This window comes from Pelodiscus sinensis, unplaced genomic scaffold, assembly GCF_049634645.1.
Source record: "Pelodiscus sinensis isolate JC-2024 unplaced genomic scaffold, ASM4963464v1 ctg34, whole genome shotgun sequence".
Lineage (NCBI taxonomy): Eukaryota > Metazoa > Chordata > Testudines > Trionychidae > Pelodiscus > Pelodiscus sinensis.
In genome coordinates this window covers 4,424,461-4,452,407 of record NW_027465849.1, presented here as the reverse complement: position 1 = coordinate 4,452,407, position 27,947 = coordinate 4,424,461, and the positions used below count along the sequence as shown (strand labels likewise).

Below are 27,947 nucleotides of genomic sequence, written 5' to 3'. Positions count from 1 at the left end.
TCAGGTCCTCTTTGTTCCCCGTTTTTATTTACCATTCTCTAGTGCCCTGAAACTCCAACTCTTCCTTTAGTCCTTGAGCATTATTGCTAATGGTTACAAGATTGCTTCAGTTAGTTCTTTATATACCCCAGGATCAATTTCATTAGGCCTGGCCTACTTGCATATATAGAACTTACCTAAATATCCTTTAACCAGTTCTATCCCTACAACAACTTGCTTTCCTTCCCAGCTCTTTGGATTTTAGATTACTCTTTGAAATAAACAACGAGGCAAAGAGAAGAAAGTGAAACTCAGACCAGACCCAGTTGTTCCATTCTTTTCCATCGTACCGGACTGGCTGCGTTTGACTCCTTCCTCTGGTTCCTAGGAGACATCCAGTGATACAGACTAAGCAAATGCAGGGAGCATAGAACAGATGGATTTTATTGAAACACAGGCACAGCAAGTAGGTTTCCTTTGCGAGAAGGAGATGAAGCGCGTTCAGTGCAACGGGACAACCCTCGCCTCTCCCCCTGCCCTCCCCCACGCGCGTGCACACTGGTTTTCCTACTCCAGTCCCAATTTGCTCATGAGACCTAACTGCAGCATTACAAATAAAAACACCTCCCTCCCCACGACCACTGGCTGGTTTGGAAAGAAAACAAAAAGCAGCAGCCTCCCTCCTCCCCCAAACTCTGTACAAGGACACGTTGAGCCATTCTCTGGTCAACTGCTAAAAAGGCCGCCAGCCCTATGGCTCCAGCAGCTTGCCCAGGAACCGCAAGTTCAGGATCTTGAGCTGCTCCTCCAGGTCCATGCGGACAATGCCGTCCTCTCCGTCGATACTCAAGAGGACGCCCGTCGCCTCCCGGTCCTCCCCCAGGATCACCTTCACCTGGAGAATGCAAAGCACAGGAGCTTGAGCAGCAAGGGATTAGGGCCCTGCTACCAGCGGTTCCCAACCGTTTCCAGATGGGGACCCATTTTGACAATTCAGGGAGACTTGGTGACCCAAGGCAATTCAAAAATGGGGGAAGGGGGAGGGCAAAGGCACCTGGGGAGACACTTGGCGACCCTTTTGAAATGTAATGGTGACCCATATTTGGGTCCCGACCCACAGGCGGGGAAACCCTGGGCTAGACTGACTGTGTCTGCAGTGCGGTGGAAGGGGCGCAGAACTGGCTGCAGAGGGTCATTGAGCCTCATTTGACTTCCCCACAATCTTTAGCATATTTATCTTCATAACCCCCAGGATGCAGGCCAGCACATCAGGAGCCAAAGCTACGTAAAAATGGGGGTTACATTTGAACCTCTTTAATCTGGCAACCTTGGGAGACAGGCTATGCCAAATTATGGAATCTTCCGGACCATGGATGTTCTGCATTATGAAGGGCAATAGGAGCAGGGTGGGGAAAAGGGCCTCCGCAGGCTGGATCCGGCCCACCAAACGGCTCTGCCAATAAGGGACAGGGGAGTGTGCCGCACACTAGAGAGCAAGGAGTGAGAGACTTCGTGCTTCCCCTGTCCCCAGGCCAATCAGGGCTTAGGGGTGAGGGGAGCGTGCAAAGTCTCCTCCTGCCCTACAAGGGGCTCAGCTGGCGGGTGACTAAGCGCGGTGCGCCCTTGCAGGGTGGGGGCAGACTTCATGTGCTCCCCTTGCCCCCAGGCTCTGATTGACCTGAGGGTAGGGGGGAGCACGCAGTCTCCTCCCATCGCCAGGGGCACAGGTACCGAGAGGGAACCACCAGCTGTTCCCTCTGGGTGGTTCTCTCTGGGAGGGTAGGAGCAAAGAGTCACCTGCTCCCTAGGGATGTGAACGACTAGTCGACTGTCCAATAAGCAAATGCTTATGAGCCTGGCTTGCACCGGGTCTGGGAGCTCAGGCACCCCTCCGGACAGGGGCTGCTGCCACCCCGCAATGCTGCCTCTGTATCCGAGGCGACACTGCAGGGCAACAGGCAGCCGGTCCACGAAAGGAGCTGGTTTTTAAACTGGTTCCGCTCATAGACCAGCTCCCGTCTGCTATCCCTTATAGAGAGGAAGCAGTGTGGAGTGACAGGGGGCTCCTTGGGAGCGGGGCCGGATTGCACTGGCTGCCGGCCCCACCCCCAGGGACTATCGAATAGTTGAGTAACTGATAAGAAGTCATGAAGTTCAATCAACCGATATTTAACATCCCTCGTCCTGGCAGCACTAGGTAAGAGCGAGGGATGACAGAATGCTGCTTGAATGGGGATTTTTTCTTGAGATGTATTACCAAGCAAGGGACAATTCCTGCCCTAGCAATGCTGACCTTGTACCCTAACTATCTAGGAGCATGGCCACGGCCTACCCTGTTTATACAGCACCTAGTGCAATGGACTAGCCCTTAGACAGTTCCACACTAAGTCACTCTCAGCCAAGACCCAACAGATTCACCCAGAATCAGATTCCATGCAGGTCAGCATAAGCCAGCCCCTGGAGAAGCCAGCTATGCCATTCGATTGGCGCTGCCAGATGGGTCCGGGTTAACGTACCTTATTGTTTTTGGTCGGTATGACAGGTTCCAGGTGCTCACTTGAAATGCTGACCACCTTCTCGCTGTCCTTCAGGTAAACTGAGCACATTCCGCCCTGACGAGAGAGGACAACCTGGTCAGGTGCCTTATCCACTATGCCACTGGGGGAGCCCCCCAACCTCTGGGCCCCCCTTAGCCTTTCTTTGTCTCAGGGGTGCCTGGCCCATCCATCACCAAGCTGGTGGTGGCTGTCCCCGGGGGGAGGGGGGCTTGAGCCCTTGACCTCTGGCTCTGGAGGTGTGTACCTTAGGCACTGTGTCACTGGGGGAGCCCCCCAACCTCCCTACATTCTGGGCCCCCCCTATCCTTCCTAAGGGCGTTAGCCACCACACACTTCCAAAACCGTGTCAGGCACAGCTGAGCTCAAAAGCAAACCCGAGAATTCAGCTCTCCTTCCCCCCTGCCCCCTCGTGCAAGCCCCCCAGAATGCGAGGAAGAGTCCAACTGATCTCAAGAAGCCCTGTTCCCTGTAGGGACGTTATAATTCGGTTAAATAGGGACCCGTGTAACCAGTGAAAATCTCAGAGGTTACAGTGACACGCTGAGGCCTCTGCAGCATAAAGCCTAAATATCCTTTACTCTGCTGAGACTACAGCGAAACCTCCCCAGGCGCGGAGCCGCCAGCCCCTGCCAGCCCAGCTCCCAGGGAGCCGGCTGAGTGTAACCAACCCAGTAATTGATAAGTATCAGTTTTGGGTAAACGGTTAGTAGGCTACACCTTACGTTACCTGAACACCGCAGGTAAAGGTCTGCTTGCTGCCTGTGTCAGCTTCCATTCAGCTCACAGGAGTGAACAACAGTGGGGTGTACCCAGAAGCACAGTAATCGCAAGGGGCAGCCACCCACGTACACGCCCAGGCAGCTAGCACAGAAACCCCACTGTTACCTGCTCTCAGGTGTGTCAGAAAGGGGACTACAGGAGCCTTCTCCTCTGTGGCTTCTCGACTGCCTTGGCCTGCATGCTTGCCACTCAGTGTGCTCCCCTTCCCCTTTGTTCCCCCTCCCCTACTGGCCTTGTATGTGTCTGGTTATTCACTGCACATCTTGGCATCACTGGTGTCTCCCGCCCCCACTCCCCAAACTGTCCTGCACAAGTCTGTTCACACCTGTTCTGAGTGAGCAGCAGGGGATGCGTCTCTTACATAACATAAGAACGGCCGTACTGGGTCAGACCAAAGGTCCATCTAGCCCAGTATCCTGTCTGCTGACAGTGGCCAGCACCAGGTGCCCCAGAGAGGGTGGACCGAAGACAATGATCAAGCGATTTGTCTCTTGCCATCCCTCTGTAGCCTCTGACAAAGAGGCCAGGGACAAACATGCACAGCCACATTCCATTCATTCCCTCTGGGGCACCTGGCAATGGCCACTGTCAGCAGACAGGACGCTGGGCTAGATGGATCATCAGTCTGACCCAGCGCGGCCGTTCTCGTGTACCTTAGGTATGCAGGGGGAGGGCCGATGCCAGACCCAACATGGCTGTGCATGTAGGCACAAAGTTGTCTAACTTTGATGGGTTTTCCCCATGCCCCTATGAGCCAGCCCTCAAAGCTACAACACCCAGATTAGATCAGGTGGCCAATTCAGAAGCGGCACTGGCCGGCATAATTCCTTCTAACCCGCTCCTCCTGGCAGGGCTGTTCCCCACAGCCGTATTCTCCTGGGCTTTTCCTCGTCCCAATGAAAGGGGAGCCAGGGGCTGCCCTGGAACAATTCCACGGCGCATTAATCTCGCTGTCAGGATCCTTTCCTTGGTGTCTACTGAGTGTTTCCACCTTTCATTCATTTCACCCCTAATTATTTCATGCCTTTCCTTAGTAATTGCCCTCGTCAGACCCTCCCTTATCCCCATCAGGGTGCTCCCCGGCCTAGCTGCCAGCTGGCAGCGCTCTCTCCTCTACGCACCGTCACGCTGCGGATGACTCCGGTCTGCCCCACCACCTGGCTGTCCACGTAGGTGTCTCGGACTTTGACCTGGATGTCAGTGGTGACCCAGTCGCTGGAGTTCTGCTCGATGCCTGAGCCAGGGGTGTGAGGGTTGTAGCCCCCTGGAGAAGGAGCTCCTGGCGTCATGGGGCTGTAGCCCACAGGGCTGGGGCTGGGGCTGGCCTGTGGGGAAGCAGAGGAGTTAGAGGTCTCTGCCCTCCACCATTAACCCCTCGCAGCCCCAGCAGGAATTCCTGTTGAATCAGGCCACGTCACCCCTGGAGCTGGCTGCACCACGTGCGGCTCAGCCTGGTGTGTGACCCAGCAAGGAGCTGGGACGGTCGGTACCTGATACGCCATGGGCGACGGGGTCGGGTGGTAACTGGCGGGCGAGTGGGTGTTCTGGTAGCCTACAGGGCTAGGTGCCACCTGGTGGTAACTCTGCGGGCTGGGGCTTGGCTGATAGGAGCCCTGAGGAGACGGAACAGCGTACGGAGAAAACTGGTCGGTGTTGTACCTGCAGTGAGAAGAGACCAGCAGTGAGGCGGGGGGGCAGGAACCCAACTAGGAACCCAACAGAGATCCCCCCTGCCTAGCTCCGTGTGCAGGGGTGTGTGCACTCACATGGCTGGGGTCCCCGGCGTCTGCGGATTGTAGGGCGGATTGACCTGTGGAGACGAAGGGTCGGGGTAGCCGGGAGTCTGAGGATTGGGGGTCCCTCCGTAGCCTTGCGGAGAGGGCGTGGGCTCGTCATCGAAGCCGTATTCAAACTCCTCCTCCGCCCTGGGGGAGGAAAACATCACTCGCACAGCCCCCCCAGCCTGCTGACGTAATCCCCCCACCCAGTCTCCACTCTCCAGCAGAGGGCGCCGCACTCACGTCCAATCACAGTTCCCCTGGAGCTCATGTCACATGAAGCCCCCCAACTGAGCCCCACTCCACAGCCCCAGTCATGCCATGCACCTCTGCCCCCTACTGGCTGACCATGTCAAAGCCACCCTCTGCCCGCCCCAGACTAGCGAGAAAGGCACGAACCTGGAGGGTGTGTTGGGGTTGTTGGGATCCCAAGCCCCGCTCTGCGCAGGCGTCCGGCTGCCATCGTGCAGCGGCGTCTGAGAGCCATAGTGTGGGGTCCTGCTGCCTGAAAGAGCCCCGAGCGCGCCTGGTTAGCACTTTTACCCCGGCAGCTGAGATGGGAGGGGCCAGGCCTACCGCACCCTGCTTCCATCCCGTCCCTTGCCAGGTTCTGGAGCAGGTCTGTGGGGCTCCCCATGGCAGGCCCAGCTGTGCATGACACAGGACAGAGCTGACTGACTGTAGGGGGTAGCCCTGTTCCCGGGGAGTCCCCCCAACCTTGGGAGCCCCCTATCATCATCCTCCTCCGGGGCCCACCCCAATTCCCCAGCCGCAGGCTCAGCTCACTCACCGTCATGCAGCGGAGTCTGCGAGCCGTACATGGGCGTGCGGGAGCCGGAGCCGTACATGGGGGTCTGCGAGCCGTACATGGGGGTGCGGCCATAGGCGGAGGTCATGCCGCCGGGTCTCCTCGAACCCCTGCCAGCGAGAGGAGAGCTGCTGTCCACGGCTCGCTCAGCCCATTGTCCCAGGGCCGATCCCTGCACCCAGAATGGTCCCCCCAGACCCACTGCCATCACCAGAAGGCCTCAGCTTTCCCCGGAATGAGGCCAGTCTCCTCGTTCTCAGCCTCTGCTGAAGCTGACAACAGGATGGTGCAAAGTGGGCATGGAACTAGGCCAGTCTCCCACCAGGGGCACCAAGCCGCCAGTCACAACCCAGCCCGGGCCCTAGAGGTCAGCAGTTCTCTAGCCCAGTTCCTCTCCTCCAAGGGAATTTCCCCTGCTTCCCTTCTGCCGGGGGGAGACTCAGGATCTCCTCTGCCCCCTAACTACAGAGCTGGGCCTAGACAGGATGGATCCCTGGGCAATTGCCCTGTTCTGGCCTTCTCTCTGAAGCACCTGGCTCTCGCCCAGTCTCCGGTCTTCCCACAGTGGCCAGAACCTCCACTGGCCTGAGCCATATGGCCATTCCGTTCCTAGTGTAGCAGCTTCTAGGCACCCGTCCCAGCCCAGCCCCCAGCGTGCCAGGCGCTGTACAGTGCGATCGTTAGTGCAGCTACCTGCCCAGAGCCAATGGCAGCTCGTGGGGCCCCGGCCCCGTCTCCCCCGCCCACTGCACTTACACGGTCGTGAGGCGCTGGCGATCCACTGAGATGGTCTGGCAGGTGGAATGGAGCTCCACCCGGGCCGTGGACTCCGTGGCATCCTTAACCACCCCGATGTAGCCTGAGAGAGACAAGGCCTCAGCTCTCTGACCCTGACGCAGCTCCTGGAGCTCACGTGTATCCCAGCATCACCAAGAGCCGCCTGGGAAACGGGTTCCCAAAGCCAAGTGCCCATGGCCAGAGCTCCAGCTGGGCTTCAGAGCTCCCTTATGGGGTGGTAAGAACCTGCTGAGAGCTCAGGGCTCCCCGGTCCTCACTGCACAGATACAGGGAGGGGCAGCCACAGGCTGGATTTGAACTTGGAGCTCACCTTAGGGCAGGGCCACTACTAGAAGAGACGAATCAGGCACTCAGGTGTGGGGGCAAAACCCAGGGGTCCTGACTCTGCATGCTAACCACTAGCCCTCACTCCCCCTTCAGTGCCAGGGATAAAACCCAGGAATCCTTGCCTTCCCAGCTCTAAGCACAAGACCCCATGCCTCTCCCACAGCCTGTAACACAACCTATCACCTTTGTAAGGTCCTTGGGAGATCCGCACCGTCTGTCCAATCAGGTCATTGTCCCTGCGCCCACGGCCCCGGCTCATCCCACCTCCGCCAAAGCCACCTCGCTGACCTGAAGAAAGGGGGCAGAGATCAGAGCAGGATGTGCCTTCAGCACTGCAGCCTCGCGTCACCCCAAGTCAGATCCCCCCGCATGGGACTGCAGGTCACTGCAGCGCGGCGCCGACATTCATGTGGGGCCAAGCTGGGGGTGCTACAAACAGCGGGGTGAAACAGAACCTACAGCTGTCCCCAAACTGGGCCCAGCCCCACAGGGCACCCACCTGCCGCACTGGGGTGCATGGGGCTGCTGATCCGAGGACTCATGGGGGCAAAGCCTCCGACGGTGAAGTTGGTGACATCCCGGGGCTGCAAGAGGGAAAGTGGGTGAGAGCAGAAAGGGAAAGCTCTGGAAGAGCTGGGGCTCCCCAGGGAAGGGAGGCATCTCTGGGTTCATCTCCCCCAGGTGCAGCTGGGAGGGGGGGAGGGAAAGTCCCGCAGGGGCCGAAAGACGAAACCTGGCGAGGAACCAAGAAGTCAGGATGACACAAGGGGACACTGTTCCCCCAGCACCAATGAGGATAGACTAGATCTATGCCCTGGGAAGAGAAGTCTGGACTCATTCTCCACTCCACCCAGAGGGGGCACTGGCTCCACCCTTCCCCATCAGCTGCCAGAGGACACCGCCCACAAGGCGAACCGGCCTGATTCCTTACCTCGCCTATTAACCCCATTTCCCTACCTCGCCCCCAGGCTACGAGGGAGAGATTCACAGGGTCACACCCAGCAGTCCTGCTTCACACAGCCATGAGCTAGCCGCTCTCGGATGCCCAGGGCTGCAAACGGTCACGGTTAGGGGCAAGGAAGGACTGCCAATAGAAATCCACTCCTCCCAATGCACCAGCACTAAGTGTCGCTGCCTTTGAGGCATCCAGAAACAGCTGACAAGAGTCAGGATCAGGGACTAGGCAGCCTGACTCAGCCTCATGGGGATAAGGAGGCAGATATGGGACAGCCCACCCCAGTGCAACAGGAAGGCAGGACAGGAGACTGAAAAGCTCAGTGCTCTGCTTCAGGCAAGTCCCACCAGCCAATGGCGAGTCGCAGGGTCTCCTTAGGCTCCTCACCTTGGAGCCCCCAGCCAGCACCAGGTGGCGAGTCTTGCACACAAACATGCCCCCATTCTCCACCAGCTTCTTGCAGTGCAGGAATCCAAAGCCGCGGAAGAGGTGCCTGATCTCCCCCTCACGACCCTGGGGAAGAAGCAGGGAGGAGAGTTATTCCTGGGACCCCCTCTAGCCCAGGCTGCATCCAGAGCCCAGCCGCATGGCAGGGAGGGCAAAGCCACGGTCCCCCGGAGCAGGGCATGTCACAGAGCCAAGAGGCAGCCCAAGTTCTCAGTCCCCGGGGGCTGCACCTTGGCACTGGCGCAGTCCGAGAAGGGAACACCTGGCCCACCACTGCAATGCAGCCCCCTCTGGAAGCAGCTGCTAAGCAAGGGATTAGGACAGGAAGTGAAGAACAAATCTGTACCCAGTTGCAGGGGGAATCCAGGGATGGGGAGGGAAATTAACCAAGTCTGGAACACAGCCAGAACTCTGGGCTCAAACACGCTGATGTGAGAACTGTCGGGGGGGGGGGGGGGGGGGGAAGGAAGGGGTTAAGGACTCCCCACGGTCAGGGTATCTATTTAGAGAGAGAATGCCCCCAGGGGCCCATGACAGGGTCAGCACTGATTCCAAGGGAAGACAGCTCCGAGTGACTTGCCAGTTCCCCCCTGGATCTCTCCCCTTCACGGACCAATCCAGTCCAGCCCCATTCCAGCAGCAAGAGCGCCATCCACGGTGACAGGATCCGGCAGCCGGGGGCTGGCCTCCGCTCACTGGGGCACAGCAAGTGCAGCTGAGATCTTAGGCTCACCACGTACAGGCTCAGCCCCGCCCCAGCCCGCTCACCGAGTGTGGCCCATCGATGACTTTAACGATGTCCTTGACGTGAATGTTGTTCTGCTCGGAGTCCAGGGCCACAGCGAAGCGATTGTCCTTCTTCCGCGTCACAGCCTGGTGCCTGACGGTCACCACTTTGCCGTACATGTTCAGGACCTGCGCAGGGGGCATGAGGGGTTCACAAGGGAAGTTTTCCCTCCAGGCAGAGCCCCAGGTGGCCGTTCACCTTCCTCGGCAGCATGGGGCCTAGGTTATTTACTGGGTTGAACTGGAGTAGACAGTGAATTCACTGTAACTTGAAGACTTGAGTACCTCAGCCAGAGGCCACGGTGAGCTACGGGAGCAGGCGGGTGAGTCTGCAACGTCAACAGGTCAAACCAGATGATCACAATGGTCCCTCCTGACCTTATAGCCTATGATATGGCTGAAAGACAGTGCCAGGAGATAGGAGTCTTATGGGGGAGCTTCTGCCCAAGACCCCAGAACAACCCCCAACCCAGAAGGGACCCCAGATGATCCAGTCTGACCGCTGGTGTGTCACAGAGAACAGAACCCAGGCAGTTAGGGTTGCAAAGGACCTAGGGAAAAAACTCAGCAGCCCTGGAAGCCGAGCAATCTCGTCAGACCAAGGAGGACGAAGCAGGAACCCACCTCCAGGAGAAAGGGGAATTCCAGCCCCGAGCCAGGCACAGGCTACGGCTGGCCCATTGCCATCCCATGAATCATGCCACTGAATGCTGCTTGCAGGCGAGCAGGCAAGCAGCCAAGAGATCAAAAGGGAACTCTCCCTCCCAGCTGCTGGCCTGGCGGGGGCACAGTGCCGGGAGGGAATGGGATGGGCCCAGAGCAGAGACCGCCAGACCGCCCAGACCTTCAGTGTGATCCAGTGCGAATGCCAGGTCTCTCCTGCCGCAGAACCCAGCGGCCAGGCCGACCTCGAGAGAAGCCGGCAGCTCCCTCTGCCTCGCTGCCGCTCCAGTGAGAGTCTGGTGCAGGCTTGCCCAGCGTGGGCAGCATCAGGGAAGCAGACAGCCACACACACCCACCTGGAAGGTTTCCCGCTCCAGGCGGACGATAACCCCGACAGTCTGGGGATCCAGCTGAACCAGCTCTCCCCACTCGTGCTGCCCGCCCACGTCCACGCCAGAGGCTGTCTCGGAGCAGAGCTGCAAGTCCCGAGGCAGCACCTTGAGCTGGAATGGGCAAGCGAGTGAGAAAGTGGCTCCGGAAGGGCACAGTTAGAGGGCAGGCACCGGGAGCGCCGCAGCCACCCTGCTTACCTCGTGCATGGTGAGGTCCGAGAAGAGGATGACAAAGTTCTCCTCCACCCGCACAATCAGCCCCGTGTCGCCCTCGAACCGTCCCGCGATCACCTTGACGTGGTCGCCCATCTTGAAGTACTTGCGCAGCTCTTGAGCCGGGAACTCCAGCATGTCCTGGGCAGAGGGGGAACAGGGTCAGGGCAGGATGCAAGAGACGGGCAGAAGGGGGTTGACAGCAGGATTCAGGCAGCACTGCCTGTTGCGGGGCTCGCGGCTCTATCGTTTTACATTCCTGGGCTAGTCCTGGAGATGCCAGGGACCCTGGACACAGCACCCAGGAATGGGAAGGTGCTAAAGGCTGCCAAGATCCTATAGGTTCAGCCAGGAACATCACATACCTGCTGCCCCTTGCTCTCTCCCATCCTCCTAGGCAGCCGAAGGCCCTGGATGCAAGCGGGGAGGCTGTGCTGGCCAGGGCCACCCATTCCGTACCTTGAGATCCTCGTGCTTGGGCATGATGGTGATTTTGTTGCCATCCACACTCAGGATCTTGCCCTGCAAGTTGATCAGCTCCCCCTCGCACACCTCCACGTTGTCGCCAGGTTGGAAGTTGTGCTCCCGTTCCTTCCCTGCCCAACGGAGAGCACCGTGACTCGCGGGGAGAGCATCGCCCCAGACAGGGGGTGCCCACAGCAAGACCTGGAGGTGAAGACCAGCCCTCCCGTCGATCCACGTGGTCTAGACGGACCCTCTGATGCGCGTGAGTCATTGCTACGTACCCGTGCTTTCGGTAACCACCTCCAGGTCGATGCCTTCCGGCTGGTCCTCAAACTTCTCCAGCTCAGACAGGGTGGGCTTCACTCCCTCCGTGATCTGGGGGACAAAGAGGAAGAGATTTCGGGGAGGGGAGACAGAAATCCAAATGGAGCCTGCAGAGCTTCCCTCCAAGCTGAGGTTCCCTGCTGCACGCTGGGGTCGGGCTCCCTGCCTTGCCGCACAACAAGGGATAAGAGCAGGGCTTTGCTCCCAGGGTGGTTCATCTCAATCCACGGGGAGTCTGGCATGCAAGTGACACCCAGATGGGGATCATGTGGTTCACTGCCACCTTCTCCAAACACACACACAACCCCTCCCCCACCCAAGCACATGTAGATGGGGATTTCAGCAACCTGTCCCCCCAGTCAGACGTCCACATGAGGATCCCACACCAAGGCCATCGCATACGCATAGGAGGACCCCGCCAAGCCCATGTTGGACACTGAAAATTTTCCATCAACACTGGGTTGGTTTTGGGAGGGGTTTTAAACAGAAAATTGGGTTTCCGACTAACCGGACAGTTCTGTGTGATGCACCTGTGTGCCACGGGAAATTTCAAAATCCCCACTAAAAGCCAAGTGTCCAAAGCCAAAATATTCCAGTGTGGATTGCTGCTGTGGAGCTTGGTGGGAAATATAGCTCAGGTAACTCACCTCCTGATTCTGGTCTATGGACCAGGCTCTCCAGCCAGTCTACATTTCCCATGGTGCACCGAGGCCCTGGACTCCCATGGTGTACCTCCAAGAGGGGAGCCCATGGTGCCTCATGGGAGAAGTAGTCTAACCAGGGAGGCTAGATCACGGAGGGAAATAGGAGCACTAGGCACCAGAACTACAAGTCCCATGAGCCATCACAGCAACATTTGCAGACAAGAACAATTTTGAATTTTTGCCAAAAGAAGTTTTCTGAGAGGGAGAGGAACCCCCAAAACCTCATTTTCTGACTAGCCCTAAGCCACACCTTGACAGGCCAACTTCCCCCACCTTGAGAAGAAGCCAATCATGCAGCCTCTCTGCAGAGCCAGACACTCACCACTGCCGACATGGCAAAGCTCTTGAAGAGGAAGCCCTTGCGACTGTAACGATTGCCTTCAAAGATGAGGAAATCGCCATCGGAAGCAACATCTCCCCCCAATGAGCTGAAGCGGGAAGAGAGGGGAAGCATTCGAGGGTCAGGTACCCAGGGCGGCAGCCTCCTCCAAAGAGGGACGGGTTGTTTTGTAACGGGATGGCAGAGCCCTAGTGAGATCAGGGAATGGTGGCTCCACTCAGTTGCCTGGGGAAGTCAGGACTAGGATTACGTGTCTCACCAGAAGCTGTCTGGATTGCCAGTCTAGGGCAAATTCACCCATCTCCTGGCTCCCTATGGTTCAGGGCCCCTTTCCACTCGCCTAAGCCCCTGTGTGCTTATGGATGGAACTGGAGAAAGATGTGACAAGAGGTGACAAATCATCACCATCTCACAGTGCATGGGCAGAAGGCACAGGGGGTGCAGAGAGTTTTACAGAGATCCTCTAAGTTTGAAGGGTGGCATGTGTGATACCCATGACTCGACAATCGCGGCGAAAACCACTCACCAGCCCTGCACCGCACACGTGCGAGGCCCGCACTGCGCATGCGCGGACTGCCGGTGAACGGGGCGACCGGCTGAAATCTACTCGCCACGGGCAAGTAGATAAGCGTATTTGTCGAGCCCTGGTGATACCCATCATCAGAATCGCTACACAATATACAGGAAGTCCCCGGCTTACGTACAAGATAGGGACTGTAGGTTTGTTCTTAAGTTGAATTTGTATGTAAGTCGGAACTGGTACATATTGTAGGGGAAACTCTAGCCAAACATTTCTCCAGAGCTCAGTTTTATTCTCCCACACCTCACTTCCCTCAGTCCTTTATTCTCAACCTGAGGTGTCTGCTGAGAAAAGCCGCTCCGCGTCTCCCTGATCTGCTGCGGGGGGGGGGGGGGGGGGCGCTAGCTTCGCATCTCCCTGGTCTGCTGGGGGGAAGCAGCTAGTGCGGGGTTGCCTCACCCCATCTGTAAGTAGGGATCCGATGTAAGTCGGATCCATGTAACCCGGGGACTGCCTGTACATGCAAATAATATTTAGCAGTTATGCATCAATACAGAATGGCGTTCTCAAAGACTTGCAGCAAAGGCAGCTCGGACATGGCTGACCTATCCCCCTGGCTGGCCACGTGTGGCTCGGGCATCATATGCCTATTTGTAGGCTGGGCCAGATACCAATTGACTCTACAGGAAGAAAACTGCGGGAGTTAGGGTGGAGGGTCTTGTTTATGACAAGATTCAACCCGCCCAAGGATGGAAAATCTTAGCGGGAACTCTGCCGGCAAGATACCAGCCACTTACCGGATCTTTTCAGCATCAAAGAGCCGCTGGGGGGGCCTTTTGAACTTCTTCCGCTTGGCGAACCAGTCTTTCTGCAATTGAAGAGGAGAAAAACAGTCACCACTGGGCTTGTACGGGGGTGGGGAGTCAGGGCTCCCAACCAGACTGTAAGCGTGAGGTAACAGGTGCCAGCAACAGCTGCTCTGGAAAGGCATTCACCTGCCTCTCTGGAGAGGATAATGGAAGAGTTCTACTGATCATGGCTGCGAGGAAGAAGAATCCATCTTTCCTAGGGCAGTAGGCACAGCAAGGTGCACTGGAGTAACGCTTCACAGTGCAGAAATGCGCCACCCTGTAATCAGCTGGGTAACTACGCACAGATGCCAACACCTCACCACAGGGCTGCCCACCAAAGCAGAACTGCCAGAGTTGGGGCCCAGGGAATCAACAGGCTTGAAGCAGCAGTGGGACAAACTCTTCACTGGCAGCGCACTCAGTAGAACAGAGCTCAGGGAACCCGCCAGCCAACATACCAGGCTCATGCGTGCTTTGATCCGGTCAAAATCGATCCGTGGAATCATCTTCAGAGAGATCTGGTTCTGACTTGGCTCGACGTAATCCACCTGGAAGGGAAGCCGAAATGAGTTCAGGAGAGGAGGGGGGAGCGTCACGGAGAGATCAGAGAAGGCCAACCTCACTCACAGCAGCTCTCAGGACAGGAGGACAGTGGGGGCTCCTGTGGTGTCCACCGTCATGCTAGCTGGGGACAGAGCAGAAATCAAACCCACCTCTACGGCCCACACGCCCTCGCCCAGCAAGGCCAAGGTTTGTCAGCACCCAGCTCCACTGAACACAACCCTGCCGCACTCCGATGACAGCCTGTCCTAGCTGAGAGCCTCCTGGTGCTTGCATTAAAGGGACCCCTTTAAAAGGCCAGCGCCCGTACCTGAGCAATGTCATCCTTATAAATTCCTCTCTTCAGCCGGACCCATGACTTGGGCTTCAGGTTGGTCACCTCCTTCACCACCTTCAGCACATCCGTCATCTCCTTGATGGGCACCATCTGCTGGTTCCAGTAGCCCATCCGCAGGTTGCCCACTCCCTCGATGGCCTGCTTCACGTGGGTCTGCTTGTAGGCTTCCACATAGATGTAACCCTTCACGTGCTCAGGGGCCACCACAGACTTGATTTGCAGGGGCTGCGGATGGGCAGAGAGGGCAGTTATGTGAGATACAGGGGCTGGTCTCAGGCATACTGCAGCCTAATCCCCCCTTTCAACAGATCCACAGCAGGAAGCCCGGCCCATGTCAGGATCCCTGGGACCCATCAGGGATGTAAAATCCTGTTTTAGCAGTTAACCAGTGGAACGGAAGCCTGGCTGGAGCAGCCCCCAGCCCATGGGGTTTCTGGCTCCTGGCCCCACAGGCTGCTCCTGGGCGCCGGTTAACCGATTACCCAGTAAGCATCACTCGATAAGGGTGATGCTTACCAGGTAACCAGTTTCCTATTCACATCTCTAAGACCCATTTCCATCCCTCAGTAAGCTCTGTGGTCAACACCCCACAAACCTGAATGGAGCTGGGGGCCAAGGGAACCTCCTGCCCCCCAGTCTTACCGTGTCTGTGAACTGGTAGGCGATGAACTTCCTCATCAGGGCTATGGCTGTGGCACGCTCCTCTCCGATCTGCAGGGGGGAGGGAGGAGAAAAGAGAGCCCATGGTGAGAGATGTCTATAGCCAGAGAGATGCCCCCACACTCCAGCTCAGAGAGGAGGCAGCATTTGCTAACGAAGGCAGCCATGGGGCAGCTGGAATTGGTGATTTCAGGGCCAATCACCAATTTTAAACAGCACCCTCTGCTGGCTGGAACGTACCTTACACTTCACAGTCCAGAGGTTGGGATCCCTGAGTGGAAGGAAAGAAAAGAAAGACTGTTTGCAAAATAACCTTTGTTACATGTGTTGCTGGTGGCGTATTAATATAGACCAAAGTGCTAACAAATGTAGGAGTGTGTAGCTGGTGTTTAAACATCATTAAAACCAATGGACTGTTTCTTGCATTTTCCCGTATGTGTATCCTGTTATGTAGTAGCAAACATTTACACTGCGTATACCCCTCTTGCTAAACAACTCGTCAAATGAGGAAGAAGCCTTGTGGAATGCAAGTGAAGAACTTCAACAGAAAAGTGCTAATGTCAAAGCAAGCGGTCATAGTGTGCAGCAATCGGAGGTCGAAGGCTCAAAATGTGTGCCACACTCTCCGTCATCAAAGGAAAACTCACGGGGGTAGTGATCCTGTCAGCTTTCCTGTGAGAAGCAGCTGTACGCACGGATTAAAAAAAATCCTTCATCTCTGAGCTACCTCCTTACAGGGAAGTGAACCAGATGCAAAGCAGAGATCCCCAGAGAAGCTGGGAACTCTGAAAAGACTTTTGGGATACCGGCAGATTATCACATTGCTGCCACCCTTCAGAATTACAAACGGTGACTCACCTGTGCATGTATTTTACCTGCTTTAACCTCTCAACAACTCATTTCCTTTTCCTAGCTAATAAACCTTTAGTTATTTTACAACAGAATTGGCTGAGAGCGCTGTCTGTGGTGTAAGTCCTGGGGTTCCAATCGATCTGGGGTAAGTGACTGGTTTCTTGGCATTAGAGGCAATGTGATGTGGCTTTTGGCATAAGTGACCATTTTAATCACAATGGCCAGTTTGAGTGGCAAGATAGGCTGGAGCATTTGAAGGGGACTGTCTGTGTCTCCTTGGGGAGACAGAGAGTCACCAGGAGTCAACATTTGCCATGGACTTGGTGAAATCTAATTACAGAACACAGCCCCGGTTTGCCTGTTTGACAGCCTGCCCTGTGGTAGGCACTCATGGATGTGAGCCACTCCCAATAGTGTGACACTTGGTACCTTCTTCTCATCCCATCTGGTTCCTCTGATGCTACAGCCTGTACCCTGCTCTACCCTTCATGCACCCTGGTCTTAGACAACCTTCTATCCCCCCCTCCACCAAGTACATGTTCTCCCAGGCAGAAGGGCCTTACTTGACGCCGGGCAGTAACTGCTGCTGAGTGATGTCATCCGAAAGCTCATCTGAGCCGCCATACACCCTGTCAAGGACACAGAAGGGGTGGGGAGAAAAATCAGGCCCGGCAAGGACAGCACGAGCTGGGAGCGGTGATTCTGAGAGCCCAGGGCAGCCGGCTGCTCCCCACACACACCTGGGAGGCGGGGAATTCTCTGCACCCATTCAGAACCAAGCTAGGGAAATGGACACTCGAACCAGCCAGCACTGGGCTACATTCGGGATACCAGCCCCATCCCACAGAGCCATGCCAGCCAAAGCACTGGCCAGGTCAGTTACACTCCGGAATAGGCAGAGCCTTCGCAGGGCTCATCTCTAAACACCCTGAGGCCCTGAAGGAGATGGAGAGGATCCTGTTGTTCCCAAGGGATCCATGCGGCACTTTGCTCGAATCCGTTCCAGGCTGCAAGGCCTAGGGCAGGGAAAGAAGTTGGCTTCCAGGCCGATGAGAACTGGGGTTGGGAAGAAGCCAGCTCTCCTGTGGAGATCAGGGAATTAAAGACCTACTTTTCCCATGGTGATAGGTAAGAGAGACCCAAAGGGATGGAGCAGGAGCCAGGTGATTGGAGGAGCATGGGCAGGCCTAGTCTGGAGGATTCTGGGGCATGATGCAAGAGAGATGACCCCACACACACTCACGTCTCTCCCACCGAGGACTTGGCGTATTTCTTCATGTAATACTCGCCCAGCTCCTCCTCCCGCTGGTCCCTGCAGAGAGACAGCAAAGAGGGTGAGCAGTCGGATTGGAGCGACGTGGCCCCGCCAGCAGTGCAGCCAGCCCCAGGCGTTCCGCTGGGGCGATGAGCTCACAGACACAAGGGGAACGACTCGGGCTCCTTTCCCCCACACCATCTCGCAGAGGAAGGCATCACGGAGGGGGCTGCACCAGGGCCATGGCTGTTGGTGGAGCTGAGGCTGCTGGAGGATACAGCCGAATCTCCCCAGCACGGGCAGGGGGAGCAAAGCATCCCGGCTGACGACAGCATTGGCCCACCGCTGCTGCTCTCAGCTGGGCACCCTCAGACCTACTTTGGGCTTTTAGGGCTCCCGCTCGTGGCAAGCCCTGATACCGCCACAGCCAGCAGAGTCTTCCAGCTTCACGGGAGTGGCCAGGTGCTGAGAAGCGAAGGTCCCAAGTCCCACTGCCCACCCTGCTGTTTACACTGGTCACCACCATGTGCATATGGCAGTCTCCGACTGCTCTGCACCCCACCCCTCCAGCACAAGGTAACATCACCTCCAAAGGTTCTGCAGCCTCCGGGCTCCAGAGCGATCCTCATCCAGAACCACATTATCAATGTTGGAGGCTGCAAGAGACACGGCGGTTAAATAGCCCCCACCTAGCACCACAGGGGGAGGAGAGAGCGCTGCAGATGGCCAGCAACATGGCCAAAGGGCAGCTGATCAGTGAAGCGAAGGTGAGACCCAGGAAGGGACGGGATGGTGGGAAGCCCAATTCAGCCGCACACAACAGCCAACTTCGCCAACTGCTCCCTCGTGGCTGCAGCACGAGCAAGACAGCGAACGGGGCACCTGCCGGGACACCTAGGTTTGGAAGAGGCATCATGGACCATGTGACCCTCCCGGCAAACACGCTAGGCCTGGCTCAGTTCCACCAGGTTTCATCCATCAATGCACCACCTCTTCCTCTGACACACTGTCAGGCTGCAGCTAGAACCAGAGCCTCTCTGGGTGGCTACTGTCACTTTCATACCACTATAGGGTGATAAGAGTCAACAGCTGTTGTCACTATAGGGCAACGGAGCCAACCTGAGGCAGCTTCTGTGATCACTATAGGAGACAGCAAACCCACTGCCCCTCTCCCCTCTCGCCAGCCTGCTCATTGCCGCACCATCCAGAGCAGCAACTGAGCCAAGGGTCGGCTATTTCTGCAGCCTCGCTCGAGGAGCCCACCCAGCTGCAAGGATGCGGGAAAGAAAAGGAGGCACTGGGAAGGGGCAAGGTGGGGGGGCAGGGCTGTGAAGAGGCAGGGGCTGGAATGAAAAACGGGCTTACCTTCAATTTCTTCTGCTCAGGAGGCAGAGGTGTGGAGAGCGGACAGTATGAGCCAAATAATAGCATCAAAACCAACCACAGGGTGAATGGGGAACAGAAAACCGGAAGGAACAAAATTAAGATGTGGCACAAACCAAGCAGGTGCGAATGAAATGCACATAAATAAAAAAACCAACACACAAGGGGAGACGGGGAGAGTACTGGCAAGGTGGGCGGGTGGAGAATTGCATTTCCTGGCCTGGGCTATGCAGGAAGTGGGTGATAATCCCTAGCCCTCATCGGATCTCAAAGCACGCTGCAAAGGTTTCCCCCATTTTACAGATGGGGAAACTGAGGCACAGTGGGGAAACAATTAGCCCAAGGACACCCAGCAGAGCCAGGAATAGAACCTCAGTCTACTGAGGCCCAGCCCAGTTCTCTTCCCACTAGACATGGCTCTGCTCCAGCTTTTACACCTATAGAATGGACTGTTGGCTCTGACTCCCCACAAGTCAAACCTCACGGCTGTGATGGCATTTTACAGTCAGGATCTCCAGGAGGTGCCAGTGGCCCTGACTGTGACAGGCCATGTGCATCACTGCTCACCAGCCAGATGCCAGCAAAGCAACGAGCACGTTCAGCTCGCTAGGCAGGCAACGAACCCACATTCAACACCACCATCAAATGGGGGGCCAGTCAGAGCGCGGCTCTCCTGCCCTGGCAGGATCCTCCCCACTAGGGCGCCTCTTTGAATCCAACCTGGGGCACCACAGTTTGGTGAAGCAGGACTTAAGTGCCTCACTTAATCCTCCTCCTCATGGCTGGTCCCCCTGTTGCCAGCTTCAGCAGACAGGCCAAGCCCTGGATCCTCCCCTCTCCCACCAGAGGGGTCCCTGCATGGCCAGGCTGACACACTTTGAGGTCCAAGGGCAAACCTGTTCCGTAGCTAGAGACCCCAGGGCTGCCTCACTGGGCACCCTTCCCTGGCACCAGCTACCACTGAAACTGGAATCCCCTCTGCCCTTGAGGAAAAGCCTCTTTGCGGAGATGCCACCTGAACCAGCCCAGCCTGAGAGTAGAGGCAGACAAGCAGAGCCATCAGCAGCCCCCGCAGGGTTCCACGGGGAGAACAACCCTCCCAGGGTCACCGTCAAAATCAGGGCCTGTCCATCTCCACACATAGCCCTAGTTGGCATCTCTTAGGACATGAAACACCGCCCCCGCCCCCCCCCTCCCCCACACATGCTCAAAGCTAACATTTTACAGCTCTTGGCGTGCCATGGATTCTACCAATACTGCAGCAAAACTGTTTCATTCAGCTAGAAATGTAGCTATAAAAGTACTCAACTAGTTCAAATTGTCGCAAACACCATTTGTTTGGTTTTTTTCATAGAAATTTGGCCAGTTTTAAAAAATGGTCATGAAAGTCTTTCACCTACACACACTCTCCTGAAGACTTTTGGGCTGGAAACTTTTGGGACAAAAAATTTCGACCAGAAAAGAATCAACTCATCAGTCAGTCCCCTGAAAGTGGTTTTGAGTGACCAGCTCTGACTGATCACCTTCAACTAGGCCTATAAAATCCCAGTTAATCAATTAACCAGTTAAACATTAGGTTAACCTCTAGACACCTGGAATAGCCCTGTGTGGGATGCACCTGACCTGCCACGGGCAGGAGTAGCTCCAGAAGCCTAGAGCAGTCCCTGTCCACAGCAGGCCCCACGGGGCTGGAGCAGACCCCTCCCCACAGTGAGCTGGGAGCTGCTGCAGCCCCACCAGTTAACCAGAACCTTTCACATCTCATGCTTAAACACATAGAAGAGTTATGTCTCCAGAACTCTGGGGCAGGGGATTCGTTTCTGAAAGCTCCTATGTCGAAAACAAAACCATTTCATAGGAAATTTCAGGAAAAAAGAATGTTGGCTCATTGCAACAGGCGCTTTGTAGCTTGACAAAGTTTGCACATTTTCTGGATTTTGATCCGGCCCCAATTTGGAGCAACGTTCTTCTCTGAACAGGGCCTGCAGGCCCCAGCCACAAGCTTCTTAGCTCCTGCACTATTACGAATTGCTTGTATCACTGTAATGCCTTGGAGCCTCGGTCCCAGCTCAAAAAAGCTGTTGTGCAGGGCATGGAATATTTGTACGGCCATTAGGCATATTAAGGAAGGGTTTAGAAGCCCCGTTGTGCCAGGGGCTGCACAAAGAACAAAAAGATGGTGCCTGACCAGACGATAAAAATTCTGTAATCGATCCCATTTATGCAACCTCCCTGGCTGCTGTGGAATTGGGAGCAGAATTTGGCTCTGCAATTACCAATTGGCTATGGAGCATTCTGACGATAGGTGAGGCCAGACTTGACACCGGCTCTCCCGGAACTGTGCTGGGGTCTCTAGGGCAGGCAGAAGCAAGCGGTAGCCAACATTTCTTTTTGTCCCTAGGTTCAGCAGAGGGGATTCTCAGTACACAGGAAGCAGATGCAGGGAGCAGCCCCTTTTCTGGTAACTCTCCACCTCTGGCCAGGCCGGAGCACTGGTGGGTCTCAGGGCTATAAATAGGGACATCGCTGCTGCGGGGTTAATGCCTCTTCTGGGAAGTGCTAGGGCTGCTACCGCAAAAGCATCTCTTACCCAAAGCCCACACTGCCCCCGCCCCCGCATCACGAGTACAATTCTGGCAACGATCTTCGCAGGCAAACTAGGGAGCTGGTTGCTGGCCGCCTTGTGCCCCAGGGAGTGTGAGCAGGGCCTACTCCTGGCGCTAATAGAGAGCTGGAACCCACGTAATGCCACATTTTGATGGCCTGAGCATCATCAACATGCAGTACAGAGGAAGATTCAAGTCCCTGCTATTTTAAGTGAGGAGAAACTGAGGCACAGGGTGGGGACGTGATTTACTGACATAACTCAGTGATAAGGCTGAGAATATAACCTAGGAGGTCCTGGTCCCAGCCCCCTGCCCACACCCCTCCCAGAGCTAGGGCTACAAGACAGGAGTCCTAACTCTATAACCACTAGACCACCCAGTCTCTTGGGGTACGTCTACACTGCCACCCTAGTTCGAACTAAGGTGGCTAATGTAGTCATTCAAACTTGCAAATGAAGCCCGGGATTAAAGTATCCCAGGCTTTATTTGCATGTTCCCGGGCGCCGTCATTTTTAAATGCTCGGTAGTTCAAACTACCTGCCCATGGCTACACGCGGCACGGGCTAGGTAGTTCAAATTAAAGCTCCTAATTCGAATTACCTAGCCCATGCCGCGTGTAGCCACGGGCAGGTAGTTTGAACTACCGGGCATTTAAAAATGGCGGCGCCCGGGAACATGCAAATAAAGCCCGGGATATTTTAATCCCGGGCTTCATTTGCAAGTTCGAATGACTACATTAGCCACCTTAGCTCGAACTAGGGTGGCTAGTGTAGACATACCCTTGGAAAGGCAGCAGAGTGGGAGGATTTCCCCTCTGGGGGCAAGAGGCCATGTCAGGAACCAGGCAGCAGAGCAGCCTTTAAGCGACTGATAAAAAGCTGGGGATTTGAAGGCTCCTCTTCTGCTGGCTGCAGCAACTGGTTTACAGGGTGCTGCATGCCAGGGTTCCCAACACCCTCTGTATGGGGCCAACAGCTCTTCCTCAGCAAAAGCGACTGAAAAGGAGTGAAAGTGTGTTCTCTACCGCTAGCTGAGGGGATGGCATGCACAGAAGGGAAACAACAGGGAGCAAAGCAACGTCAGGACTCAACACATGGCACTGGGGTTGGGAAATACAGACAGGACGTGCTGTGATACCCCATCCCCAAACCTCCCTGCACTGAGGCCTGGTCCCTCTCACCACACAGTACTAAGAATCCAACTCAAGAGGGGACAGATTGGCAGCTAAGCAGCAGCCATGCCCTGCTCCCCATGGGAAACACACCATTCCCCTCAACTTGAGATGGAGAGATTCTGGCTGCTAAATCTGAGCTGGAGATGGCCATAAAGTGCTCAGTTGGGGAACCATGGAGCGGCCTGGGAACATCACCCCTGGAAAGCCCTGCTAACATCCCATCCTGCTTTGCACAGGAGTGTACTCTTTAGCTACCCCAATCTCCCCAGGTCACAGCACTGTCTCTCTGGAGCTAGCTGAGAGCAAATGCCCCAGGGCTGTGCCATATCCCCAGCTGATCCTCACAAAGAGTGGGATATGGGAGGCACTGCCTTACCTTTCTCCAGAATATCCTCCGCGCCATCCTCCCACTGGTCCTCGTCTTCATATTCATCGTCCACATCTGCATGAAAGACAGAGAGGAGACTTCCTCAGGTAAGTGGAATCCAGGCAACAGCTAACCAGAGATGTGGCAGGGGAAAGCATGACCCAGAATCTGCCTGAAGGAAACCTAAGCTGCTCTATCAGGGTGGTCAACCCATTACAGGCAAAGAGCCAAAATAGTTGTTCATATAGCACAAGGAGCTGGGGGGGGGGGATGATTGTCAAGCCAAACAAATAAAAAAAAGCCCCCAGCTGCCGTGTTCAGTTGAGGGAAAAAAAGGACTGCCCCTTTAAGAGACACGGTTAAGGCTCCCGCCATCTTGAAAATGCCATTTTGAATGGCCACACCGGACGGCTCCCCTACCCCAGTGAACACAGGGAACCATTTTCAGGGGTGCAGAGGCGGCTTCATGAGCCGCACTTTCAGGGGGAAGGGGGAGAGAGCCACAAGCTGGCCACGGCTGCGCTCTATGATCACTGGCTCACAGGATAGATGGCAGAGAGAAATTGGACCCAAATTCCTGAAGCCCTTGGTGTCTGAGGAATCCCTGTGGGCAATGCACAAGCAGACAAGAGATCTGGTCCACAGCAGCCATGGCCTGGGCAATGGGATTCAAGGGGCTTGACAGAAGATACAGGGAAGGTATCTGTACTGCTAACCAGAAGCCTTGACTCCTAGCTCCCCCTGTTTCTATCAATCACACTGCAGGAAGGGCAGCTGCCCCACCATTAGGTCCCTGGGGGCCTCTGTGTAGCACACACCCATAGCCCTTGAAGTTCCTCACCGGCCTCATCCAAGATGAACCCTCCATGCCTGGGCTTCTTTGGCGGCCGGTCATCATCATCCTCCTCTTCCTCTTCATCGTATTCTTCCTCCTCCTCCTCCTCCTCCTCTTCAGCCTCTTCCTTTTCACTGCCTCCGACACTGGCATGCTCCTCCTCTGCCTGGCATTGCCGAGGGGAGCTGATCAGTTACACAGCCAACGCCAGTCCCATGTCAGATGAGAGTAACATGCGGGACACGCTACATTTCAAGTGGGTACAAGTGCCCCCTCCACCCTCAAAGCTACATTCCTTTCCTTCAGCCTCACCTCGTTCTCCTCTACCTCCTCCGCCTCACTACTCCGCTCGCTCTCATCCTCGGAGAAGTTGCTGTCTTCGCTATCCGACATCTTCGTGGGGCTCCAAGATTCTAAGGGGCCAGAATTTCCTCTGGAGAAATACCTACAAGAACAGGGGACGTCTCAAAGAGGGGGTCTTAAACGGACTTCACCCTTACTTCTGCGCCTTCCAACCAGAGAGCTCAGAGCTCTGTTTATGCATCAATGAATCCACCCTATTACCTCTGCAAGGCACCCCTTATTCCTGTTTTTTAATCTACTAGCACAGTGTTTCTCAACCAGTGCTATGAGTACACTTAGGGGTACTTGAGAGAAGTCTGGAGGGTATGTCAACACAACTGAAATTGGGAGAAAACTGAATTTTCGTTTTAAGTTTTACAGCGCTTTATTATCTTTGTACTTTTTACACCCAAAAATTTCATCGCCCGCCCAGCTATGATTAAGTTCTTTAAACAAATGTGTTGCAATGGTAGAAAAAAAATTGTGTGTGTCTGAAAACCGTAGGTACTGGGGGTATTTATGATTCTTTTTTTAAAGGGGGTACTATAAAAAGTGTTGAGAAACACTGGACTAACACATTTATCCAGCATTCCTTGGGACCTTAAGAAGGAGCTCAGGGCAGGGACCTGGGAGTGTAGGGGGTGCAGGAGTCAGGATTGGGGAGGTACATTCAGGATTTACTCAAGATCTACCAGCTGTGGGTATTTATAATACTTCCAACACTGGAGTATCCAAGCTCCTTACAAATATCAATGGATTCCCCCCCCCCCCCCCCCCCCACACACACACACACAAAATCCCAAGAAGGTAGGGAAATATCAACATCCCCATTTTACAGATGGGAAACTGAGGCATGGAGCAACCTTGGGCAGCTAGAGAATCACAGGGCCTGCATTCCAGAAACATCAGATCTGAGACCTGTGCCTAATGGAAGATGAAACATGGCAAAAAAGAACATCTGCCAAATGCTATAGACTCCTATTCTGTCAACTAAGCCAAAAGTGTGAATTAAAATCTACTGAGTAACTATTATGTGTATTACAGTAGCTCCCAGGAGCCCTAATGATGGAGCAGGACCCCATTGTGCCACAGGGTGTGCATTTGAATTGCTATTAGGTGCATTATGGTAACAGCTAGGCACTATACAAACCCAGAAGAGCTGACAAAGTAAATATAAGACAGAACAAGTAGAGTTAGACAGGGGAGCACAAGCAAACCAGTATTAATATGTTGCACACAAAAAGACCCACCCAGGTTGCAAGTGGGCAAAAGCTGGAGTTTGCCTTTTACAAATGTTGCATTTGTTCCATCTATTCTTGTTTTAATGTAAAGGTTCTGTGATGCAGCTGAGTATGAAAGTATCAAACACATAGCTTTGAATTCTGTCAAAATGCTAAATGATAGAAACTTAATCCTAGGCAATGATGCTGGGTAGATGCTAGCTGGGTTGCAAAGGAATGACACCAAAAGCAAAATAGGCAAGTGTTCAAGTCCTTCTACAGTTTGAAATGATCGCGCATAATCCCTGATTTTTAGAATCTGCAATGCTTCTTGTTACACATGCACAACTCACAATAGGCCCTGTACAGGACTTCAGAAGCCCAGCTTCCATTCCTGGCTCTGGCCCGGCCCAGCCTACCCGTGTGTGCTCTTTAATGTCTCTGTGCTTCAGCTCCCCAGCTATAAAATGGGGTAATTATACTTCTCTGCCTCCCAGGGAGGTACGAGGTTGTGAGGCACCAAAATAATAGGGTGATGGCAGTCATATAAAACCTTTGATACCGAGAGTAGGGCTTCCTGAGAACACTGGAAAGCACCCACTGAGGGCTCACCACAGGATCAAAGCTTAAGAGGTTATGCATGCGATTGTGCAAAGGCTTACACGTTTTGCTTTTAGCATGTGAGAATTTTTAGCACATCATGTAGAAATGCAGTGAAATGACAGGCCTCAGGTCCTGATCCAAACTCATGGGAGGCAATGGAAAAAGCTGACTTCCAGCAAGGGTCTAATGAACTGGGAATGTTATAGCGATTCAGCCCAAGCACACTCAATACAAAGCTCTATTGTAATTCCAACTATTACCTGACTTGTAAATACAGTAAAGACTCGATTATCCAGCTCCTCTGTGCACCACAGCAAGGGAACGTCTCAATGTATTAACTGACATTGGGGGGCATGAGCCTGCTTCAGGTAACTAAAGGTACTATAACCTTTATTCAGTAGCTATGGCACAGGTAGGTGTTAACTGATAATTAAGTTGTGTAAAGTTTGCACGGCTCTTACAAATTTTCTACAAGTTAGCCACAGTGTTTTGCAAGGGGAAAGCAATCCAATGTCCTTACGGGGGAAGAACCAACGTTACTATCTACTTTATGTTTTAATATATTATTTGCCAGACATTAGCATTCAGTGACCCCAAATAGACCCCATCATACTGCGCACACTGCAAACTAATCCCTATTCTGAAGTCAGGGGCCCTGATCCTGCAAGTTGCTCCATGAGCTGCTAAAGCCCCCAAGGCAAAGCTTTCAAATCAGGGGCTATATTAAGGTCAGGTCTACACTGGGGAAGAAAGTCAACTTAAGGTACACAACTCCAGCGATGAGAACAGTGTAGTTATGAGTCAGTGTACCTTAAGCTGAATTTTTACACCGTCCCCACTGCAGGAGAAACTCTTCTGTCGATTTCCCTTATTCCTTGCAACCCCGCGGCGTTGATAGGGGCACCATCAGCAGTCAATTTAGTGGGTCCCTGTTAGACCTGCTAAATGGAACCTCAGAAAATCAATCTCTGGAGCATTAATCTCCAGTTACTTACAGACAAGGCTTAAGACAGGATGCAAGAAGGACTACAACATAAAAGGGTATAGGGAAGTTTAAGGTGAGAGTGATGAAAACAAGTAGGCAAGCATATCTTACCAGGTGTTTAAAAGTTCCCCAAATACTTTAAAAGCGGCGAGGAGTCCCGTGGCACCTTATAGACTAACTGAAGTGTAGGCGCATAAGCTTCCGCGGGTGCCCACACTATCAGGTGCCACAGGACTCCTCGCCGCTTTCGCAGATCCCGACTAACGCGGCTACCCCTCCAAAGACTTTACACACCCACGTAGTAGCTGTGTACACAGAGGACTTCCCTTCGCCAGACCCATGGGAGCCAGGCCGCACAGGAGCGGGCGCCACGCACCCCGAGGTGCCGCACCACAGGTCAAGGCAGGAAGCGAGGAACAAGGCTCCTTCCAGGAGCCCCCGCAAGGTCGGTTGGGGGGTGGAATTGTTTTTTATTCTAAATGCAGCTCGGCGCGGAAGGGGGGGCTCCAGTTCGGGGGGGGCCCTCCAGTTCGGGGGGGGGCCCTCCAGTTCGGGGGGGGGGGGCCTCCAGTTCGGGGGGGGGGCACGGGAAGGAGGATTCCGGGGCGGGAAGAGAAGCGGGCACAAGGGGGGGGGCTTTGAAAGAAGGTTCGTGAGGCGGGGGCTTTATTTCCGGCCTGCGGGGGGGGGGGCGCACTAGGGACCGGCCTGGCGAGCCCGTGCCCTGGTCTCCCTGGCGAGGCGGCTCCTGCGGGGGGGTCCCGCGCCCAGCCCGGGGGGGGGGGGGGTTTGAGCTGCCCCCCCCCGAGAGGCTCCCAGGCCCGCTGCGTTCAGCCCCCCCCCCCCGCGTATTCACCCTCAGCCCCCCCCCCGGATCGGGCAGGGCGACCCGCTCAGCTCCAGGCCGCGGGGCTCCCCTCACCGGCTCCTCGGGCGGCTCCGCTCAGGGCCCCGGCGCCGCTCGGGCCTACAAGCCCCCGCGCTGCCTCGATAGGCCAAAGTCTCGCGAGACCGGCCGCGCGGGTGGGAGACGGGGGGGGGGGGTGTCACGTGGCAAACAGCAGCGCGTCACATGGCGA

At 55.2% G+C, this 27,947-nt stretch overlaps 1 protein-coding gene across 2 annotated transcripts; it reads right to left on the bottom strand.

Moving 5' to 3' along the window:
* Window positions 1–396: 396 nt before the first annotated feature.
* Window positions 397–27,947, bottom strand: SUPT5H (SPT5 homolog, DSIF elongation factor subunit). Of its 2 annotated transcripts, XM_075915283.1 has the most exons (30): window positions 27,791–27,947; window positions 24,031–24,163; window positions 23,725–23,884; window positions 22,893–22,958; window positions 18,719–18,730; window positions 17,940–18,009; window positions 17,342–17,410; window positions 16,662–16,727; window positions 15,487–15,517; window positions 15,229–15,297; window positions 14,560–14,811; window positions 14,147–14,236; window positions 13,635–13,705; window positions 12,300–12,405; window positions 11,231–11,324; window positions 10,944–11,080; window positions 10,470–10,625; window positions 10,236–10,382; window positions 9,199–9,345; window positions 8,371–8,496; window positions 7,528–7,612; window positions 7,212–7,316; window positions 6,660–6,762; window positions 5,886–6,013; window positions 5,495–5,600; window positions 5,084–5,242; window positions 4,808–4,976; window positions 4,439–4,642; window positions 2,496–2,591; window positions 397–874 (listed from the first exon to the last, which is right to left on the bottom strand). In XM_075915283.1, exons 2-30 carry the CDS (start codon window positions 24,109–24,111, stop codon window positions 731–733), a joined length of 3,249 nt encoding a protein of 1,082 aa, XP_075771398.1. In that variant the 5' UTR covers window positions 24,112–24,163; window positions 27,791–27,947; the 3' UTR covers window positions 397–730. The 2 variants fall into 2 exon arrangements, with proteins under 2 accessions (XP_075771398.1, XP_075771400.1); XM_075915285.1 differs by lacking the exon at window positions 18,719–18,730.

Coding starts and splice junctions, on each gene's coding strand:
- SUPT5H (XM_075915283.1), bottom strand. CDS start 24,111: ATGTCGGATAGCGAAGACAGCAACTTCTCCGAGGATGAGAGCGAGCGG. Junction 12,406..13,634: donor TTTGATGCTGAAAAGATCCG/GTAAGTGGCTGG, acceptor TTCCCGCTTCAG/CTCATTGGGGGGAGATGTTG. Junction 4,643..4,807: donor CGTCGCCCATGGCGTATCAG/GTACCGACCGTC, acceptor GCTTCCCCACAG/GCCAGCCCCAGCCCCAGCCC.